This window comes from Egretta garzetta, unplaced genomic scaffold (genome assembly GCF_000687185.1).
Source record: "Egretta garzetta isolate BGI_Z169 unplaced genomic scaffold, ASM68718v1 scaffold260, whole genome shotgun sequence".
Lineage (NCBI taxonomy): Eukaryota > Metazoa > Chordata > Aves > Pelecaniformes > Ardeidae > Egretta > Egretta garzetta.
In genome coordinates, this window is record NW_009258662.1 from 1,276,466 (window position 1) to 1,290,794 (window position 14,329).

Here is a 14,329-nt window from a genome sequence, read left to right on the forward strand (position 1 = left end):
TTTCTTCATAAATCTCTTTCTGTTTTTATTTGGCTGTTGTTACAAGTTTTTATTGGCTTGCCTGCAGGAATAGGAAGTCTTTCTCCAGGGCTTTACAATCAGAATGAAAATATCTCATGTAGCTGGTGCCGGCTTTTGCTTCCGAGTTGTATCATTTTCCATTCGTCCTCATCGGATCCTGCCTGTCTTCAGGCTGCCTGGTCCCTGCGAGTTAAACAGCTTCATGTGATGTTCTATGTGGTCCTCATGAATTAAGATGATTTCCAGTTGCTATTAACTCAACATACCCCTTTTTCTAAATTACTGAAGTCATCTCAGTTGTAAACTGCCTGAAACATGGGACATTGAGCACGTAATCTTCTCTGGTTTGATCTTTTTGGCCATTTCTATCCAGTAATTTTTATTAAACCTTTGAGCATTTCACTGGCTTTTATGATTATATTTGCTTTACATTTTTCTTTGTGTAAGACATTGTTGAATTATTTTTGAATATCCCATTAGACATCTGTTTGATTCTTCCCTATTACGAGAAAAAATTATAGTAAAATGTAGAACCATGGTTTTGTAGCCGCCAGCCTCTGCCCTGCTATGTTAATTACTCTAAATGTTGTGTCAACAAATTTACATGACAAGGATGTCAGAGTAAGGAATAGAAATATTAGCATCAGACCCTCTCTTAAATAGATTTCCTGCCTCCAAGTAGTAAATTGTATTTAGAAGTTGGGGTTTTTTTTAGTTGCTCAGTCCCAAATTACTAGCACGCTCAGATATATACCATCTGAACTGGGCAGGGCTTAAAAAAAAAAAAAAAAAAATTCATTTGTTTTTCCAGCATGGTCCTTATAAAAATTAAGTCTCTCCCTTACTGTCTTGCATTAAGTCTGCTTTTTCCATCGATTTCATATATTTTCTGTGCTTAGAATATTATTTATTTCTGTTAGAATAATACAAACGCCAGCCGAGCTTGAAGTATGATTATGTTAAACACTGCACAGATGTGTAGTGAGTTCCAGGCTCTGCCCTAGAGACTCTGCAATCAAATGAGAGAGAAATAAAAGTGCAATGAATGGAAGTTGGACACAGAAATTCAATGACACGGGTTACGGAATTATACAAAAAGAAGATGCTCACCAATAATCGATACATAAATCAATCCCTGCTCTTTTCAGAGCTACTCCACTCAAGGCAGTAATTCTCTTGTGGGTTTATTTCAGAATAAGTAGCTAAAACTTTAAAGAGAATTCTGAAAGACCAGCATTGTAATTTGCTAATTAAAATACAAAGAGCATTAAATCTTGCTGTATCCCCACACACGCTTCCTGCCATTTCCCCCCACTTTCCCAAGGCTTTGCTTTCGAGTTTTGTGAATTTGGATTTAATAACTGAAACAGGTATAATAACTTTTCTTATCACATAGGCTTTTCACACTAAGTTAAATGCTTTAAGAGATAGGATGGAAAGACTAGAACTGTCCTATTTGCTTGAATTGAGGTTTTAAAGTGCTGCAAAGAACAAAACAGAAGGTCTAAAAAGCAATTACTTGTTCAGCAGAATAACTTTTTTCTAGCCTTGAGATATATGTCATACCAATTAGCTATAAATATTTTCTTTACCATGTCATATTTTTTTATATCTTGATGGGAGAAGGTCTTTTGTGAAAGCTGGTAGCATTCCTGTACCTGACCAAAGTGATACTCCCTTGGCAATGCTGAGGTTAAATACTGAAATATTTTGCTGCTAATTCACATGCCCCATTTAAAAGATCAGCTTGTCGCTGAGTTACAACTTCTGTCTTAAATTATCTGCTATCTGCAGTTCTGTTTTTATCAGGCTGATGAGGAAAATCTCTCTGTTTTGGAATAACGGTTAATGGCATGGCTGCCTTATTTGAAAGAGAGTCAATGAGTTTTGATGGTTTGCTTCTTACTGAAGGTAAGAGTTCAATTCAACACGACCTGATTTAAAAACAAAATACAGATAATCCATTGTCTTAAATATTTTTAGTGGCGGCTTTTTTATCAAAAAAAATGAAGGCACTGCTTATATTGTATCTTTCAAATTGAGAAATACCTGATGTAGTTACAAGTGATTCACTTCTGTGTCTTAAGCAGAAATCGATAACTTGCATAGCTGAGAAGAACTAAATATACTCTTATTTTGTATTCAAAACTGGATTTACCTACTTGGGCTTCATCATTTTTTGCCTTTAGTGGAAATTGGTTACCAGGATAACACACTGAGCAGCCAGTTCCAATGATGCGACTTCTGTCGGAAGGAAATTATATCAATTCATGCATAGTTTTGATAATTTCATACAAGAAGTTGGATGTTCGCAGATGGAAAATAGCATTGGAGAACGTGTGGTCCCTGACGCTGCCAGACCTATAATAACCAGAGGATACAGTAGGTTTTCTCTGGGATTTCAGATGAGATTGACTTTGAAGTGGGCTTCAATGAGATGCTGAGGTTTCATTGCTTATATTAGTGCAGCATCTCTAAGAATTATTTCACAATTTACCTTCAGTCTACCGAATCTGCAGTTTACGAGGCAAAAGAAGTAAGTTACGATTTTAAAAAATGTAATAATACAATGTTGAAGTGCTGACAAAAGGTGTTGGATTCCTGAAGTAAGCATAACAGTTCCTAGATGGAAAGCTTAGAAGATTTCAAAATTTTCTCTAGTTGGAAAATTTGGATATTAAGCAACCGAGGTGCAAGTTTTCTTCTTACTGACTTGTTTTTGGACTTCAGGGGTGATCTGGAGTCAGAATACGTTCTGGAAGGGGGGTGGTTCCTTATGTTTTCCTTTGTTTTACGTGATGTATTATTTTAAAGTATACCAAATATTGGCTCACAGCGCTTACTAATACCTTTTCTTTATCTTTCTGTTGTTCATTTCATCCAGGAATTTCAAACTACTTCTGTAAAATGATCATTAGATCAATTGTGAACACAGTAAAAAGGGACCTAAAGATTTATGACTTACTGCAACAGTGGTATAGCAACAAAGCTGGAAATAGAACATAATCCTAAATCTGTTTATGGGCAGTTGTTTTTTTTTCCTGAATTTTACAGGGTGATAGTTCTCTTGCTCCATTTCTATGTAGAGAAATCCACTTTGGCTCATATGGAGCAGTCTATGACTGCTTCTTTAAGATTAGTGGAAAACTGTACGTATTTGACACATGACTGAAACATCAGAAGCTGTCAGGAATGGTTGTAGACATCATTTGAGTTGCTCCAAATACCTGGCAGCAGTACAGAGTGACTTTAAAATGTTTGATCTTTTTGGACTGCGTTAGTTAAATGAAAAGCATGTATACAGTTTCAGAAATAAGTCGTGCCTTGCTTTTATTCCTGTTGACATGCATATATGTAATACAGATTTGTTTAGCATCTTTTTTCCTTTGAACTGTGATTGGATGGAAACATGAGGCTTTTCTGCATATTGCTAATGAATATAATAGTCATGAATGTATTTTCATTTTTATTTTCAAGAAAAGAAAATCTTCAAAATCTGTTGATTTCAAACTGAACAAACCAGATGGTTCACCCAGTGAGGAGCAGCGTTTGGTGACGAGTGCAGCTTTTCTTTAGTGCTCTGGTTGCTCATTTCGTAGTAGCTCGGTACAACGTTGCGATCATTTTGCCCTTTGTTTTGTGGATAGGATCGTAAAACAGAATCGTAGAATCGATGAAGTCAAAAAAGACCTTTAAGACCTTTGAGTCCAACTGTGTAAACCTAACCCTGCCATCCCACCACTAAACCATTTCCCTAAGTGCCACGTCTCCCTGTCTTTTAAATCCTTCCAGGGATGGGGACTCGATCACTTCCATGCACAGCCTCTTCCAATGCTTGACAACCCTTTCGGGGAACATATTCTTCACAATGTCCAACCTGAACGTCCCCTGGCACAACGTGGGGGCATTTCCTCTCATCATATTGCCCGTTACATGGGAGCAGAGCCCGACCCCCCCAGCTCCCGCCTCCTGTCAGACAGTTGTAGGGAGCGATGAGGGCTCCCCTCAGCCTCCTCTGCTCCAGGCTGAACCCCCCCAGCTCCCCCAGCTGCTCCCCAGCAGTCTGGGGCTCCAGACCCCTCACCAGCTTCAGGTGAAATAGTTCAGGCTGGAAGGAACCCAGAGTGCGCTCAAGTGTTTGGTGACTCAGTACTTATCTACTGCTGTTACTGCTTCTCCTCCTTGAACCCTGTCTGGACACATAAAGTCTGTGAGACCTTGCTGAAGAAGAAGGCATGGTAGAGGTTTTTCAGTCTCCATGCTTGGAGGTTTTCAAAACCCAACCAGATACAGCCTTGAGGTACCAGGTCTGGCCTCTTCATTGACCCTGTTTTGAGCAGGAACTACAGGACCTCCTGAGGTCCCTTTGAGTACCTCAGCTATATGTGTTGACTTTCCCTAAATCATCCGCCTCATTCAGCAGGTGTCCCGCATTTCCCTTGTTCAACTTTTTACTTTTAACACGGTAATAGAAGCTCTTCTTTTTGGGACAAGAACATCAACGGACTTCTGTCTTGATGGAGAGCAATGTGCCTCTGGATTTCAGTTGCATGTTCTTGTGGCTTAGATTAGAAATTGGAATCCGTAACTCTTTTCTTTGACACAGGGTACCTTTGTTTTTTTTCTTCTTTGGTCTGTAACTAGATTTAGTAAATGAAGCTTAAATGTCACATGTTCTGTATAGACTGGATCCTGACTTGTTTATAAATTCTTTTTTTTTTTTTTTTATTTTCTCCATTAGCTTCCTCTCAATGTGATCTTTTTTATTTGCACTACTCATTCTTTTAGGACTTCATTATTTTTAGAAAATGTACTGTAGCACATTTACTGGTAATTACAAAAGCTTGTTCTAATTACAGTTGTCAAAGAATATGTTTTATGATGCATTATTGTTGCTGCTGTTTCTAATTCATAACTATTCTCTACCTTTAAAAGTGTAAATTAACATAGTTGGTTTTGTTTTTTTTTTTTTCTAAGTGATGTGTCTGGATCATTTTTTGTGGTGAGGAATGATTTTGCAAATAGCAATAGCTTCAAAAAGAAATTATTTTAGGGGGGAAGGGAGGAGCATATGTTCCTAAGAATACCCCTAAGTTACTTCCGTTGCCCGTTCAGAATGATGTGTGTATATATGTTGAAATAGAAGGTTAAAATTGAAAACTGTTGCGGTCCAACGTATGTTAAATGCAGAAATCACGAATCATTTTTATTGGGACACTATATGCAGTGAATGAAGATTGTACTTTTGCTGACCATAATAATGTATACGAGTTACGAACCTTTTTCATCTTAGATTTTATCAACGTGCGAATATGAAGGTATGGGGCTGTATGTGATGGGTGAATGTAGTCTGCTGCAGAAGGGTTTCTAGGCAGAGCAATTTAGTGGACATCAAAATAAGTGTTCCATGACATGACAGTCATAGTCTGTACGCGAGTGACATCAGTGTCAACGAGCTCATGAATTCACACCCTCCTTCAACCTACAGATGTGCTCATCCAGCAAACATCAAGTTGGAAAACAAACAGAACATCGCCAGCAACATACTGGTGAAAGATCATTTTTTTGAGATCTGCTCTCTTGCCGTACAGGCGCATCACATTCATCTTGAGGTTCCCATGGCTTTCCTGCAAGATGGTCGTGCTTCTGGAGCTCCTGAAGGCCAGCCCTCTGCCAACGCTTTCTTTTGTTTATTAGTCGGTTAACCTTTTCTTCAAAGCACATGGGCATGGCTGAAGGCCTGTAGATATTTCATGTGACCTTTCCCATGAGAAAAGCCCTCATTGCTGTAGTTAGCATTTCGTTGGGCAAATCTCCTTAGTCTTGTAAGCCCAATGTGACAAGGAGCTTGTTCAGCCCCTGGGCCCGACGCGTGGTCTCACTTGCAGCCTTGAATGTGGCTTGGGAGACCTGGTCCCTTCGTTCTCCACTTACCTCGTCCTCTGACGTTCTTGGTGAGGTGATGAGGAACTGACCACGAAGCAGCTTGGTGAGACCTAGGCAGAGTGCTTTCAGATGACTGCTGATGCTTTATAAATGTAGTGTAAACCTGGACTGTTATTTTGAAACAGATTATACTTCACTGCCAGAAAAATGCAAATGGAAGCCGTCTCCGGGGTGTTCTTCTGTAAACTCGGTGGATGTTAATGAATTTGGAGCTCGGAGTCTGCACTGAGGGGCAGCTGTAAACCTGGGACTGCCGAGTGCTTCAAGAGCTGATTTTGACATCTGCCTACAAACTTCTCCTGAAATACCTGATAGTGGTTTATCCCCTGCAGCTCCTTAAAGAATAACAATTACAGACTGCACGTACCTTGCTGTATCCAGCTAACTGGATTCCTTTATTTTTTAAAGATAATTATTAAACCTACGTTTTTAGTCAGCTGCTTATTTGCTCTGTTCTACCCTAGAAAGGACAAAATTAATGTGTGTCCGTTGTATCCAGCATGAGAAGGGTTTGGCTTCATCATGGGACTGCTCTGCAAGTATCCCTGCGGCTGTGTACGAGGTGACGCACGGGAATTTTTTGTAGACATCCATTTCTCTGGTGATGGAAATTCATACCAGTGCTGTGCTGAATCCAGGCACTACTTCTGAAAATGAAATCCAGGTTGGCCTTTAAATCTCGGTCCAACTTCCTAGCGATTCTAAACAACTTTAATACTAGTGATCTATTTTTGGAGTTTAATTTTGGGTAGTCTTGGGAAGACGGGCTGCCTCTCAAAGGTGACCTTCTGAAGCTGTTTTCTAAATAACACCCAAGCAAACGCTTTGTTTATTAGAGTTACGTTGTGAAGAAGCAATGAACCTCTTCCAGTATCTCATTTACAACTAAAGTGCAGCATTCAGCTAATTGAATACATGGCTACTCTTAATTATTTTGTTATGGCTAATTGATATTCACTGAGATCATGTTGCTGCGGCCCCATAAATATAATATTACCTTACAGGTTTTTATTTCTGCAGTGAATTCTCTTCTTTTGGCATATTTATATTGTCTACTGAATAAATGAATAATTTGGTTTTTATTTTTTTTTAAACTTTGCTGTGTCTGCGTTATGGTTTAAATACCAGGAATGGTAGCTATACGGAAGAAACTTTTTTTCCCCCTGAGTTTTTTACTGGCCTACCAAATCTTCCCGTTACTTTCACAATATAGGGAACAAAACCTTTGGATACCCTCTACAACTGCCTGAGAGGAGGCTGTAGGGAGGTGGGGGTCGGCCTCTTCTCCCTGGTAACAGATGATAGGACGACGGGGAATGGTTTGAAGCTGCGCCAGGGCAGGTTTAGGCTAGACATTAGGAAAAACTTCTTCACCAAAAGAGTTGTCAGGCTCTGGAATGGGCTGCCCAGGGAGGTGATTGAGTCTCCATCCCTGGAGGTATTTAAAAGAAGGATAGGTGAGGTGCTGAGGGACAGGGTTTAGTGGTGGGATGGCAGGGTTAGGTTAACAGTTGGACTTGATGATCTTAAAGGTCTTTTCCAACCTAGATGATTCTATGATTCAGTATTCTTATAATTTAGTATTTCTGCTTTATCAGTGATGTAAAAGCTTTGATAGGATCAAGGCAATGAGCAGCATGACTGTAATTCACTGCTTGGTCCCCATGTCTTTAGTGCAGTAAAATCCAGATGGTTTGATCGCTAATTATCTTGGGGGGCAGGAAACCAAACCCAAAGTTCAATCCAAAAAAACCTAAGAACCGTTCCAGGGCAAAAACTTGCATTCAGATGGATAGCCTTGGAACAAGTTAGCCTTATCCAAGTTATTTGCACTCCCCTGCTCATATTGTCTTTCAATATATATAAATGTAGTGATCAGATACAGTTAAAAAAAATCCATTTCTCTTTTTTGAATGGAGTTTGATCAGTGAGCAAGACACAGATTAAAAGAATTTAAACTCAGGTAGACCTGGAGGAGAGGATGGGTCTCATCTCCTCCATCGTTAGTGTGCCCTTGACTTGTTGTGTAATTACACCCTGAAAATTTCTGCCCTTGTGAATCATTAGCAATGGGGTGAGCAGATTGAGTCCTGATGCTCTTGCATGGGTTTTATTACATCTCACTGGCTTTCCAAAGTCAGATCTGCTGCTTGATTTGAGGTTATCAATAGGATCCTCCTGAAAGGAGGTTGTGGTGAGGTGGAGGTCAGTCTCTGCTCCCAGGGAACAGGCGGGGAAATGGCCTCACGTTGTACCAGGGCAGGTTTAGGGTGGACATTGGGAAAATTCCTTCCCCGCAAGGGCTGTCAGGCTCTGGAAGGGGCTGCCCAGGGAAGGGGTCGAGACCCCATCCCCGGAGGTATTTAAAAGCCGGGCAGAGGAGGTGCTTAGGGACATGGTTTAGTGGTGGGATGGCAGGGTTAAGTTAACTCTTGGACTTGATCTTAAAGGTCTTTCCAACCTAAATGATTCTATGCTCATGTAAACCACTATTGAATTCTAAGAACTAAAACTTAACTGAGTTCTCATGAGCATTATGGAACATTAATTTTAAGTTTTCTTTGTCACTGGCCTATTTAACTCCACTTGCGCAGAAGGAATGTTCTTGAGTTTGCAAATATGTTGGGAATCACGAGGTGGTTGTAGATAAAATATTTTGTATGGGTAACTGTGATAATGCGTTGAAGTATTGTATTAGATATTTGGGAGAGGATGGTTTGGGGAGGCACGACCTGCTATGGATTTTTGGCTGTTTCTCTAACCACAGCAAGAGACCAGTTGAGAGTTGATACAGGGATTATCTAGAAAAAGCAAAACTGTGATCAATACCAAGCATGGTTGTTAGGCTGTAGAATCTTTAGTGTAATCAGCTTTAGAAAAACCTGTAATCAGTTTTCTGTGGTGAATAAAGGCGGATTTAAATGATGGTGGCCAGGGCTGTAATGTGTGTTCCACAGCACTATATTGAAGATGAGGTGGTTGGCAGGGGGCAAAGTTTGCTTCATTGAAATAGAATTAAAATTTGGCCATGTGCTTTTGGTTGAGCAAAGATTTTTTTGGTTAAGTTTCATTAAAAAAAGACCAAAGTAAAAGTCTGCATTGTTCTAAATTACAGATATGCCTGACATGCATGCATTTTTCTGCATTCTTTCTATTCACCGTGATATAATAAATTTAATTCAACTTTTTGATTTCTTTTTTATATGCTTCAGGATATAGAAAAAAAGGTAAGTTGTTAAGTAGAACAACCCAAAATCCAAAGTTGTTATTTTATTCTTTGTCTGTCTGCAAAAAAAGTGCAAATCTTGACAAGAAGAATCAAGCCCTGGATCTATAGAACAAGTATAGCACAACGTATGGTGTGAGTAAGTTTTCTGACCCGCTTCTATGAGTGTGACCTGGAGATATTATTTTAAGTGGTGAGAGTACAAGAGTTTACCATTTTACATGATGCTGCTAAAATAGGAACTTTTTTGCAGTTGGCTTTGTAGTATCAATACCTGGGTGAAAATAACATGTTAGAGGTAAATGACTAATGCGGAGTAGGCAATCGTGGTAGTGACCACTGGTAGTTAATTATTAGTCATTAAAGAGATTTTCTTATTAAAACATTATGAGCCTGGAATAAATCTGCGCTGATATTTTAGGCATTAAATTCTCTATAGCTTGCTAAGAATCTTTTGTCTAGTGTTGCCTCTGGAGGACTTGTAGTTTTGTATGTGTTCTGTGTGCTTGTGTGCTCTTTTAATGTATTTTAGAATAATTTAATACTACATATTAGAATGTATTGCAGATGAAAAGCCAAAAAAATGTCAACTTGCTCAACAGTGCTGGAAGCAGTGTCTCTTAAATGAATACTTGAGTCACATTAGTATTCAAAAGATAAATATTCAATTTTTTTCTGTATTATTTTAAGTTATTGGACATGGGAGTGATCCTACAGTAAAGGGTTTGGGCTTACTTAGCTGGATGCTTCAATCTAGGAGTTTTCAGGGGAATAATTACTAATTAAAAAGGACAGCAGAGTTTTAGATGTACTTTGTAGATCTGCTTTTGCAAATACGTAATTTGGTTCCTTCCAAACATCCATGTGTTTGGAATTAAGCACATGCTAAATACATTCCTGAACTGGGGTTCTAGAGAAAAAACAACTACTTGAAAAGAATTCTTTTTTACCGCTGCCTACAAATGTGTAGATGCAGGTTCAGCTTTCCTCATGTCAAAATGTCCACTTAGTTAACAAATAAAGCCAAACATTTAGGTTCTTCGTGTATTTTGTTCGGTAGCTTGAGCAAGTTTCCTGAAGTTCAGAAGTGATCTGCAAAGTTAATCAAAAAAAAAAAAAAAAAAAAAAGAAAGGATTAATCTCAGCAGGATATGCTTGATTCCATCTTCGTGACGTTTCCAAATACATTTGGCCAAACTATGGCACAGCTGTTGTGGAGGGAAGGAAAAAACCCAGTACAATAGACAATCTCTTTACATTTTCAATGCAGCAATCATCATCTTATTAATGTACTGTTTGGCAAAAGCTAATAGACTGCAGTTCTCAATCGCTGTCTATTCCTCACTGGTACAATTTAGAGTCGATGTTTTGCTTTGCAAGTGATCCTCTTTCTTGATCCAGTTTTATCTTTCTATTTCTTTTTTTAGGCCAAGCAGCTGGAAGAGAAAGACAGAGAACTGAAGAAGCATGATGCCTACTACAAAGAGCAGCTGGCTCGGCTGGAAGAAAGGGTAAAGCCGTCTTTCCCTTTTAATAAGAGTTCATTTCTGCTACTGACTTTCTGGTTATGTTTTACCGTTCAACAAGATGACTTTGCTGAGGAGATAAAGATTCAAACTGTGGCCAGAGGCGGGTTTTTTTGGTATTAACTGCTACTTCTTCTGGCTTAATGTTACAAGATGGAGGTTTTAGTGTTGAGAATATTGTTTTCTTTACTAAGTTCTCAACATTTGCAAGGAGATTTCATCTGTCACAGAAATTACCTACAGAGAAACAATCCAAACGAGGTTGCTTTTATACCAGTACTGATGAAGAACCGGTGGAAGTAAATGAGTATCCCCAATTAGTCTTAAAATGACACGTGAAGTGTGAAGATACATACTGAATTTCTGCTTTACTTGCAGTCTACGGTTGCTCTCGTTGGGTGGAGTTGGTTGCCACCGGTACCTGGAGAGTTTAATGTTAATTGCAAGTTGTTTATGCAGTGTTTAAAAAGCACTTCTGCGTCGTCTTTTTTTTTTTTTTCCCAGTAGACTTGAAACTAAACTATACAGAACAGTTTGGGAAGCTGTGTGACATGCTTACAGTGTTTTAACATATTGCTGTTAACATTCGTATTCTTTATAGGGTATTATTTTATAGGATGTTAATTTCAAATAATTACTGCTGTCATCGTTTTCTAAATCCCAGGTTGGTTGTAACCTTCAGCCTGAATACATTTTCCTCCTTTACCCCTCTGCCTTCTTCACGAGCCTACCTATTGCTGATTAATTTGGATATTTTTTTGGTCCGTTTTGCAAACGATGTTAACAAGATATATATTAATTTATGCAGCTTAGCAGGGTAGAAGAAAACCCCTTGTTTTTATGGATTAGGAAGAAGAGCGCGTTGCATGAATTATCAGTGTGTATAATTGGTCTTAATGAATATTTTAAACAGAGGGCATATCAGATAGTGTCTTGGTGTTTTGTCCTACCTTTTTGAAGATTACATTAATGAAGTCCATGTTCTTGGCAATGAAAAGCAGTTTGAAAGGATGAGGGTAAATTAGTTTAATGATTCTAAAATGGTGCATTATTTAAACAGTTAAAAATTTAAGATCCTTCACAAAAAAACCCAAACCCACAGAATATCTTCCTTATTCTGTAATAACTGGCTGGTGTTCGAGGAAAAAGGATCTGCAGTTATTTCCTCCAAAGTGGCTTCTTCTGGGGTGGTTGTACCTCTGCTCTTGAGTTATCTGCCTTCCGTTTTATCGTCACGGTGCAAGTAGCACTGGAGTTATTCACAATGAAGGATGTGCGATAAACCGTGATTCCTTGAAAGCTTTTCTTTCACCTTTCAAAGGTGCTATGCAGCAAATAAGATTTTATTCTTAGTTATTTTTAATGTTGAAGTAGGTCACCGATACAGTGCCTTTGCTTGCCCCTGCTAAGCGATGACTTCCCGTGTGGAATCACGTGTGAACACGCGTGTGAACAGATCATGGCTGCGTGCAAGTGAGATCATGAACTTGAAAGAACTCTCTCTGAGTGCTGCCAAAGTGTCATCCCCCAGGTGATGTGAAGTAGGTGACCTCTGCCATCCCTTGCTTTCTCTTCTTGGATTTGGAAGTCTCCAGGACTACAGCAAGCAGTTCTGAATTGTCTGCCTTATGCCATGGACCATGTTTGCTTTGCTTTCAGAATGGAGCTCTCGGGATATTACGGCTTGTCTTTTCAATCTAAGAAGCCTTTGCTTTGCCAGGTTGTCATCCGGTTTGTTTTCAAAGTACACGTGCATATCTCTTCTACCCAAAAAAAAAAAAAAAAAAAAAAAAAAAGAGTTGTTCGAGCTCGGAAAGGAGGTGAACTCCGCGCTCCAAATCAGACTTTGAACTTTTTCAGAGATGTGGAGATTACAGAATGAAAACCTGCAAAAGCAGCGAGGTCGTGTCTCCCGCAATCCCAGCTTCACTGAGGCTGGGGCCCGCAGCCGTTATTGAGGTCATTTGTGAGTTTCGGAATTGGTGATTTTTGCGAGCGTTGGGATGGAAGTAGAGGTTTAAGAAAAAAAAGGAAGGTCTGGCAAGGCCTAACGTTCTGGAAATTACAGAGTGTATATAATCGGCTGCTTATTTGTTCCTAAACTTGTCCTGATTTCCGTGAAAGGTACACAAAGTCAGCGTAGGGGCTGTTCGGCAGAGAAAAGATCAGAATGGGAGGCGAGGTGGGAGCGGAGCAAACGGAGCTCGGAGAAGCAATGTCAGGATGAAGAAATGTGCAATCCGAGTCTGTCACCTGTACCGAAGAATGCTAATTACATTCTCAGATCATTCTTACATCAAATAAGCACACTTTAAAAATACTTCAGTTGTGCGTATGTGGTATTTCTGTCTGTTGCATCAGTGGGTGTCAGAGCTCATCTGTATGATTAATTGGCTTTTTGATTACTTAGCTTTTTCAATTAGAAGCTTCGTATTTGTGTTCTTCAGCGCTGCTGAAAAAACAACGCAGACATTGATAATAAAGGGAGACGACAACAGAACAGATTAGTGTCAGCACAGTGGGCTCCTTATGGAGAAAATTATTATACATATTCAGCGCCAGATGAAGTCTGTCAATTATAAAATATTTCAGTGACTGAGTGAAGATGCTCAACCTTTTCAGGGGATTAATACAGGACAAAATAACTGTGCACCAGTGACAGCTGTGATACTAAAACATAAACAATTCTATTCTCCGGGGCAATAGCTGTTCATAAATTTGGTTTATGTGCTAAAAACCTTTTGATACTTTCCAAAAACCCGGCGATTCCCCTAACAGCTGCCAGTGTTTCTAGGTCAAAGATAGCACATAAGCTATGAGTTATTACGTGCTCCGCGGCAGCGAAGCAAAATGAGCTCGTTTAACAAAGGAGTTAAAGAATAACCTTCTCATAGGGTCTGTCTGGCTAGGGTGTAACGCTGTTATTTAAGAGTTCGCACATTAAGCTTTGAGAAAAACCCGTCGGTGTTTTTCATTGTCTGCTTACAGGCTAATGGTGCTTCTTGACTACCAACAAAAAAACCCAGAGACAGCAGCGTTCAAATCATCGACGTATGTGTACCCTACGTTGTCTTACTTATTTACTGTAATAAGGTGGCGTTAGTGATACTTTAAACCGTTTGATTTTCTTTTATAATAGCAGAGCAAGAAAAAGGAGAACTTAACATCTCAGGCAGATTGAGCGGATGGTTGTATCTGGAAGAACAACCCTACGGCCTCTTTCTCTACCACTGTCTCGTGTGTGTGTATCCACACACAGTCGGACACTTCTGTCCTGTTGTAGTCATCATTGTTCGGCTCCTCCATGTCCATCATCCTTCCATTGTGCCGCTGGTTTCAGTGACAATTCCAAGTGGCTATAGACTTCGTAACCATCATCACATCTCTAATGTCGCTGTGATGCCTTGGTTCCAGACAACATTGACAGTTGCATTCATTTTGTCTGCAGAGCAGCTGATGTCCTGTCGTTCCGTGTGTTCAGGGTTGGGCCCCTCTCTCCCCGAAGGACCTGGGGGGGCTGGAGCGTGTCCAGAGAAGGGCAGCGGAGCTGGGGAGGGGTCTGGAGCCCCAGGCTGCTGGGTGAGCGGCTGGGGGGGGTGGGGGGGGGTAG

The 14,329-nt window shown here is 39.8% G+C and overlaps 1 protein-coding gene across 1 annotated transcript in view; it reads left to right on the forward strand.

Annotated features, from left to right (window-relative positions):
* Window positions 1-14,329, forward strand: part of CHCHD3 (coiled-coil-helix-coiled-coil-helix domain containing 3) — a 170,026-nt gene that overhangs the window by 95,092 nt on the left and 60,605 nt on the right. The window contains exon 5 of the mRNA XM_009648396.2: window positions 10,621-10,704. Within this exon, the coding sequence (XP_009646691.1) occupies window positions 10,621-10,704 (84 nt within the window). The remainder of the gene's footprint in view (window positions 1-10,620; window positions 10,705-14,329) is intronic.